The sequence below is a fragment of the Phacochoerus africanus genome, chromosome 14 (assembly GCF_016906955.1).
Source record: "Phacochoerus africanus isolate WHEZ1 chromosome 14, ROS_Pafr_v1, whole genome shotgun sequence".
Taxonomy (NCBI): domain Eukaryota; kingdom Metazoa; phylum Chordata; class Mammalia; order Artiodactyla; family Suidae; genus Phacochoerus; species Phacochoerus africanus.
This window is the reverse complement of record NC_062557.1, coordinates 4,986,043-4,993,562: the sequence shown is the minus strand read 5'-3', so window position 1 is coordinate 4,993,562 and position 7,520 is coordinate 4,986,043. Positions and strand designations below refer to the sequence as shown.

The window sequence follows — 7,520 nt, the reverse complement described above, 5'->3', positions numbered from 1 at the left end:
AGATGTGCCAACAGTCCCTGGGACTCCTCTGTCCCTCCTCAAGTCCCAGCTCTCCATTTGTCCTAGACACACCCCACCCCCAGAGGCACACTCCCAGCACACACACACCCACTCTCGCCCTGCTCCTCTGTGCTTGTACACTCACGCACATGTGCTCTCCTCCTCCCCCACTATGAGCCTTCGGTTTCTAGATCTGGACTGCCCACTGCAGTGCCCCCCAAAAACATGTGACTTTTGAGCACTTGAAATGTGGCTTGTCTGAACTGCCATGGGCTGTAAGTGTACAAACACACTGGGAGTTCCTGTCGTGGCTCAGCAGGTTAGGAACCCAACATAGCGTCTGTGAGGTGGTGGGTTCAATCTCTGGCCTCGCTTGGTGGGTTAAGGGTCCAGCATCGCTACAACCTGTGGCATCGGTCACAGATGCAGCTCAGATCACAGTCGATGTGGCTGTGGCGTAGCCGGCAGCTGCAGCTCCGATTGGACCCCTAGCCTGGGAACTTCTGTAGCCTCAAGTGTGGTCCTAAAAGGACAACAACAATGACAACAAAAAGGAGTTCCCACTGTGGCTCAGTGGGTTAAGAACCTGACACAGTGTCCATAGGGATTCAGATTCCATCTCTAGCCTCGATCCGTGGGTTAAGGATCCAGTGTTGCTGAAAGCGGCGACATAGGTCACAGATGTGGCTTAGATCCCACGTTGCTGTGGCTGTGATGTAGGCCAGCAGCTGCAGCTCTGTTTCAACTCCTATCCTGGAACTTCCATATGCCACAGGTGTGGTCCTAAAATTAAAAAAAAAAAAAAAAAGCACTGGCTTTGGGAGACTCAGTGGAGGGGGAGAAAAAAAACCAGAATATAAAATATCTCTTGGACTTCCCATGTGGCTCACAACATAACTACTCAGTGTTGCTTCTACAGAATATAAAATATCTCTAGGAGTTCCTGTCGTGGTTCAGCAGAAACCAATGTGACTAGGAACCATGAGGTTGCGGGTTCAATCCCTGGCCTTGCTCAGTGGGTTAAGGATCTGGCGTTGTGAGCTGTGGTGCAGGTTGCAGACGTGGCTTGGATCCTGCATTGCTGTAGCTCTGGCGAAGGCCTGCAGCTACAGCTCCGATTCGACCCCTAGCCTGGGAAGCTCCATGTGCCACAGGTGCAGCGCTACAAAGGCAAAATAAATAAATAAATAAATACAATATCTCCAATAATTTTTATATTGATGACTTGTTGAAATGATAATACTTTCTATATATTGGGTTAAATACAATATTATTTTAAAGTCAAGTTCACCTGTTTCCTTTGGATTTTTTTTTCTTGTGGCTACTAGAAAACTGAAAATCACAAATGCGGGGTGGTCCCAGGATCTTTATGCTGGACGATGGGGCTCCAGATGCTCAGGAAGCTATAGGTGCCTTCTTTCTCCAGGAGGTGGCGGTCTCTCCCCATTTTTGACACCTCCATTCTAGAAAGGTCTGGAAAGTTCCTGGGGAAATGGCCTATGTAACAAAGCAGGTATTGAACCCTAAACGGGACAGGGCCACAGTCAGCCCTGCAGTGATGTCAGCCTATCCACGCAAACGAGGCGTCAAAAGAAACCCACAGAAAGTCAAGGAGCTAAGTGCCACCTTCCTCAACAGAAGAATCAACACCTAGTTGATAGATTCTTGCTCTAGGTACCTAGCGCGTTACCACGTGTTCAGCGAAATCGCTGTTTTTTCCAGGCTTTTCTGGGCCTTTGAAGGAGATGGGCATGCAGTGGACACGCTGTGGTGCCCAGGCCAAGTCCACCTTTAGGTCCAGGGAACACGTCCCACCTGCTGAGGCTCACAGCTGCAGTTCCTCCCCAGAGATGGTCCTTGGCTGAAAGAAGATGCCTCGTCCAGCCAATGACTGTCCCTAGGGAGGAACAAAGTGTGGCCCTCTGGCCTCAGGCCATGGTCCCAGGGGACAGACTATAATGGAGTCTGTCCCTGATCCCGGCCTGCTAAGGAGGACCTCCCTCGCCAGTGGTGGGTAGAATATTCTGGCCCCTGGCATGCTGCAGGGGTACAATCATTACAACATTCACGGACAGGGAACTGGGATGGGATAGCAGCGAAAGGAAAGGCAGCAGTGTGAGAAAAATCTCAGGTGTTTCAGGAGCATGTCAGTATAAGAAGTAGGTGCACCTGGCCACTCCTGGGGACAGGCACCCTGGGCAGAGACAGCAAAAGCCTGGGCTTGGGGTAAAAGCCGGAGTGTCTCCTTGGCAGCAGGTAAAGAAGTTCACATCCTGAAGTTGGGGGCGGTGAGAAAAGGAGAGGGCCAGGCTTGGGACGTAACCAAAGTATCAGAGCCCCAGGGGAGGGGAATTCGCAACCTTAGGGAGTCAGGCAAGCCGAGGGGCTTCCTGGTTGGGAAGAAGAGGGATCCGAGACATGTGCGGGTATCTGGGTGCTGTGACCGCGCCCCTCCTGATAGGGTGGCTCTAGGCAGCTTGGAGGAAGGGATCCCGATGTCCCATCTGTTGAGACCCCCTAGGTTCTCACTCGGGAATTGCGCTCAGCCGGAGGAAGCTGCCTCAGCAGGACGGATGCAGGGCCATGAGGCCTGCCCCCTGCCCCCTGCCTCCATCCAGGCGTCTCTGAGGGGCTTCTGGCTCCTTCTGCTGTGAGCCGAGGCCTCTGTAGCAACGGCGTCATCACAGCCCAACTTCTCCCTCTGCCGAGCCCTGCTTCCCCTGCTCCCCACCATGGAGGCGGGGGTGGGGAGGTGTGGGGGGGTGAGACTCCCGCACTTAATTCTCCAGCTGAGTCTCTGTCCCCAGGGAACCCGCTAGTGACAGATTAAGGTTGCTAAGGTAAATACGATTAGGCAAGATGTGCTCGGTGCCAGGTGTGTGGGGCACATGTTCAGAGCAGGGGAGGGGTGAAGAGAAGGATGCCCCCCAAACCCGCCGAAAAATGCAAATAGATGCTCAAGCACCTGAACCGAGGGCTGCCTTCCCTGCCTGTCGGAGCCTTTCGGCTGCTCTGCCTGGAAAGGTGGGGTCTTGGAGGCATCATCAGCAATGGGGACCCCCTGACCCCCAGGGCCTGCCACTTGATCTCCTGCAGTGGGAACCGGGCAGGATGGAGGTGGGAATGGGGAGCAGGTGGGGCTCCAAGTGGGAAGTTCCTGGAAGCCCCACCCCACACCCCGCCTTCTAGATGCATCTGAGCTGCCCCAGGCTCTGCACTGGAGGTAAGGTCAGGCGGGATGAGGTTGGGGGGTGGGGAAAGATGTCTCCAGGCCCCCAGACCCTCCAGTGGCTCATTATACCTTTGACCACCGCCCTCTACCCTGCTGTCACTCTGTTTTGTCACCATGAATTTGTTCCTCTGTATCTGGCCTCCACCCCCATCAACCCCTGCCAAGGACTCTTTTTTTTCTTTCTTTTTTTTTTTTTTGTCTTTTTAGGGCCGTACCTGAGGCATATGGAAGTTCCCAGGCTAGGGGTCGAATCAGAGCTATAGCTGCTGGTCTACACCACAGCCACAGCAACGCCAGATGCTTAACCCACTGAGCAAGGCCAGGGATCGAACCCACGTCCTCATGGATACTAGTGGGGTTCGTTAACCACTGAGCTATGACAGGAGCTACCCCTCCCCCCACCAAGGACTCTTAAAGTCCATCAGGAGCCTCCTTTTCAGGAGAATCTGAGGTCTCTTCTCCAGCTGCCCGGGATGGGTCTGACCGCCCCTCCTTGGGCTCTGAGACATGTCCGGACCCTGGGTCAGCTCCTTTCCTCACCGTTATGCCCTTTAATAGCTGCTTTCCCCCACCCCCACGCCAAGAAAGAACATCCCAGCTTCCCTGGAGGCCCCTAAATGTTTTCCTGATACTGTGACTCAGATATCTGCTCCGCCGCGAGGACTGCCAAACCTCTACCCACCACTCCACCACTATGGAGCATGAGTGGGATGGGCATTCAGCCAGGTCAGAGGCAAGGCTCTGCTGGGGCAGGTGGGGAGTCAGATCCCACGGCCCTCTGGGGTTCTCTGTGTGCCCTGCACAACCTGGCCGCACTTGTCATAGAATGTTCTGGAGCCCTGGAGAAGGAGCCCAGCCACAGCCCAGGATTTGCCTGGGACCACAGAGCCTATAGGAGCTAGCTGGCAGCCAGCCACAGCTGTATCCCGGCTGTGTAGCCCCGCCTGGTGGGCTGGGAGGGCCCCCAGGAGGCCAGGCTGGAGAGGGTGACAGTGGGGCCCCTAAAGGGAAGGCATCACAGGGGAAGAAACAGGGTGTGGGAGCAGACAGAGGCAGAGCTGGGGGAGCTGTGGTTGCAGAACCCTTTCAGGGGAGCTGGGGCTGGAGAGAGACTGCGGCATCAAGAGCAAAGCTCTATCCACAGGGGCCTGAAAAGACGCCCAGGAGCCAGTGTCCCCACATGGGACTAAGCTGACTTTACATCAAATACCCAGCCTTGTCCTCTCACCTCCAGTTCTGCAGTTCTTTTTTTTTTTTTTTTTGCTTTTTTGGGCCGCACCTGTGGCACATGGAAGTTCCCAGGCGAGGGGTTGAATCTGAGCTGCAGCTGCCAGCCACAGCCACAGCAATGACAGATCTAAGCTGTATCTGCGACCTACACCGCAGCTCACAGCCATGCTGGATCCTTAACCCATTGACTGAGGCCAGGGATTGAACCCGCATGCTCATGGATACTAGTCAGGTTCTTAACCCCCTGAGCCACAATGGAAACTCCACAGTTCTGCATTTCTAATTGAGCAAATGCTGTAGATGGTAGCACCCTCGGGCTGCCAGATCTGGAAGGACCCTCAAAGGTGGGTTTGCCCAGGCTCCCAGGGGGCAGAGAGGGAGTGCCTGCGCCAGCCAGTTGGCGGCAGGGCAGGCATTAGAGTGGGCCCACGAGGCTCAGCCCCGAGCTTTTCCCCCCAAACCCTGGGGCCTCAGCCCGCCGCCATAATCCTCTGTGCGCAGTGTCTGCGTGCGGGTCCAGGGCATGAGGCTGCTGCAGCCCTGCTGGCTTCGTCCTGCCTGTAGCGCAGAGGCGGGGCGGGTGGGGGATTAGACATCTCTGAGATCAATGTCACGTGCCACCCGGCCACTCAGCTGCAACAGCCGTGAGCCCGGGAGTCCAGATTTTTCTGGTTCCTGAGCCTGTGGACAGCTGAGGAGGGACTGGTTGTATGGTGGGAACGCTGGAGCCCCCGCCCCACAGTCCTGGTAAGTGGGACCCGTCTCTGGCTCCCAGCCTTCAGGAACAAGAGTGCCCTGCTTGGGGCTTGGAGAGACTCGGGGAGAGAAGATGGAGGGGGAAGGGCAGACACTGCAGATCATGCAGCTTTGTGAGGCAGGGAAGACCTCCTCTAGGACTTGTACCTCTGCAGGGGTTCGTGGGAGAGAGACAAAAAGTGACCTGGGGACCCAGTGAGAAGGGACAGGGCAGGAGGGATCCATGCCACCTGTAAGCTTGCTGCACCCAAGCCCCCACTGCAGATCCACTACCAAGAGGGCAGATGCCCCACCACCCTGGACGCTTGGCAATGAGGACCAGACCCCTGACCATCGCTCCTCGCCAGCAGGTGCCGAGGGGCCCTCCTCACCACAGAGGCCACTTCTGGAGCTGGGCCACCCCTGCGAGGTGGCCGCAGCAGCCAGGATGTCCACTCAGACCGGCCACTACCTGAAGCCCAGACCCCTGCGCCTGCCACCCGCCGTCCCAGAGTCCCCAAGCCGCCAGCGGCGCCACACACTCCCCGCCAGCGAGTTTCGCTGCCTCACCCCGGAGGATGCTGCTGGCGTGTTTGAGCTCGAGCGAGAAGGTGAGCAGCCCCCCGCAGGTCTGGGTCCCTGCTGGGCTCTGCCCCCGTGGCCTGTGGGGAGAAGACCCTGGAGTCTCCTTTGCTGTGGGGGAGGGGCTGGGGGCTGGGGGCTGGGGGCTGGAGAGAGGTGCTCGGTGTGCCCTGGACCCTGGGCACCCAGCCCAGTGACCACAGAGGCACCGCCAGAGCCTCCTCCCTCCACAGCCTTCATCTCTGTCTCGGGCAACTGCCCCCTGAACTTGGACGAGGTCCGGCACTTCCTGACCCTGTGTCCCGAGCTGTCCATGGGCTGGTTCTTGGAGGGGCGCCTCGTGGCCTTCATCATCGGCTCCCTATGGGACAAGGAGAGAATCACTCAGGTGAGGACAGGGGGGCAGAGATGCCCAGCCCTGGAAAGGCCTGGAAGAGGGGCCACTGCCCCCAGCCCACCCCGGCCCCTGGCTCCTCCTGTTCTCACAGAGGCAGTGGGTCGGGGAGAGGGGCGGGGGGCGGGGCGGGGATTCCTCCTCCCAGAAGCAAGCTGAGGAGCGCAGGCGTGGTCCTCCAGTGCTCTGGGGTCCCAAAAAAGGTCCCTTGAAGGGGCTGCCATGGGGCTGGGGGTGGAGGGCCCACTGAGAGCCCTCCTTGGGGGACGGGGAAGCCAGCTGGAGGCACCCAGGCAACACCCGCCCTCGGCCCGGGTGGGGGTGGCTTGGGATGCAGGGTCCATAGAGGTGATCTGGACTCTTGCCCCCAGGAGGCGCTGACGCTGCACAGGCCCGGGGGCCGCACAGCCCACCTGCACCTGCTGGCCGTGCACCGCGCCTTCCGGCAGCAGGGCAAGGGCTCGACCCTGCTCTGGCGCTACCTGCACCACCTGGGCAGCCAGCCGGCCGTGCGCCGGGCCGTGCTCATGTGTGAGGCCAGGCTGGTGCCCTTCTACCAGAGGTTCGGCTTCCGGCCCGTGGGCCCCTGTGCCGTCTCCGTGGGCTCACTGGTCTTCACGGAGATGCAGTGCTCCCTGCGGGACCTCGTCTCCCAGCGCAGGAACAGTGACTGCTGAACTGGCCGCCACGTGGGGGGCCCACGGCCGGTTGCCTGAGGTGTGGGGAGGCAGGCTGGGGGGTCCTACCCTGTCCCGGTGTCCCCTTCTCTGCCCTGACCTTCCCCCAACTCGCCCCGGCCCGAAGGGAGACGGGGACGCCCAGGGGGTCGTGGAGAGGCTGGGGACTGAAATAAAGAGATGGGGGTGCCGCTGCTCCTGCCAGGCTGGCCTGCTGGGGCCCGAGCCACGTGTCCTCCAGTCTGTCTGCACCAGGCCCTCCGGAGCCCCCCCATGCCAAACGGTGCCCCGGTGTGGCTGTGCCGGTTAACTGGGGATCTTGGGAGGCCTCCTGCAGCCCTGCCACGGTGTCCTCGCCAAAGGAGCCAGGTGCTCGGGGGCCCTTCATCCCCCCAGAGCCAGGGCTGCCCCCTCCCGGCCTCAGCCCTGGAATGGGGGTAGTGGGCGCAGAGAGGGGCAGGGCCGCCCCCCAGCTCACCCCCACCCCAGGCAGCCTGAGTCCTCTGCCCCCCAGTGACGGTGGTCGTGCCCCATCGTGCATGGGCTGAAGGGCCGTGGGTTGAAGGGCTCTGAGGGAGGCCCAGGGAGTGGACAGATGCTGAGCCCCCACCCCTGGCACTGTTTCTGCCAGGAAGGCCCTTCCCTGGGCCCAGCCGGCCCCTCAGGATCC

The 7,520-nt window shown here is 59.3% G+C and overlaps 1 protein-coding gene across 3 annotated transcripts; it reads left to right on the top strand.

The window, feature by feature from the left end:
* The first annotated feature begins 5,089 nt into the window (after positions 1-5,089).
* LOC125115088 (serotonin N-acetyltransferase-like) lies at positions 5,090-7,075 on the top strand. 3 transcript variants are annotated; one of them, XM_047758864.1, is made up of 4 exons: positions 5,090-5,209; positions 5,569-5,808; positions 6,013-6,167; positions 6,545-7,075. In XM_047758864.1, the coding sequence occupies exons 1-4, from the start codon at positions 5,173-5,175 to the stop codon at positions 6,848-6,850; spliced, it is 738 nt and encodes a 245-aa protein (XP_047614820.1). In that variant the 5' UTR covers positions 5,090-5,172; the 3' UTR covers positions 6,851-7,075. The 3 variants fall into 3 exon arrangements, with proteins under 3 accessions (XP_047614820.1, XP_047614819.1, XP_047614818.1); XM_047758863.1 differs by having other exon boundaries at positions 5,566-5,808; XM_047758862.1 differs by lacking the exon at positions 5,090-5,209 and having other exon boundaries at positions 5,420-5,808.
* The last annotated feature ends 445 nt before the right edge of the window (positions 7,076-7,520 follow it).

What these genes read in the sequence shown, in the direction of transcription:
- LOC125115088 (XM_047758862.1), top strand. Translation starts at nt 5,442, where the DNA reads ATGCCACCTGTAAGCTTGCTGCACCCAAGCCCCCACTGCAGATCCACT. An exon ending in GTTTGAGCTCGAGCGAGAAG is followed by an intron (nt 5,809 to 6,012) that starts GTGAGCAGCCCC and finishes CTCCCTCCACAG; the next exon opens with CCTTCATCTCTGTCTCGGGC. An exon ending in ACAAGGAGAGAATCACTCAG is followed by an intron (nt 6,168 to 6,544) that starts GTGAGGACAGGG and finishes TCTTGCCCCCAG; the next exon opens with GAGGCGCTGACGCTGCACAG.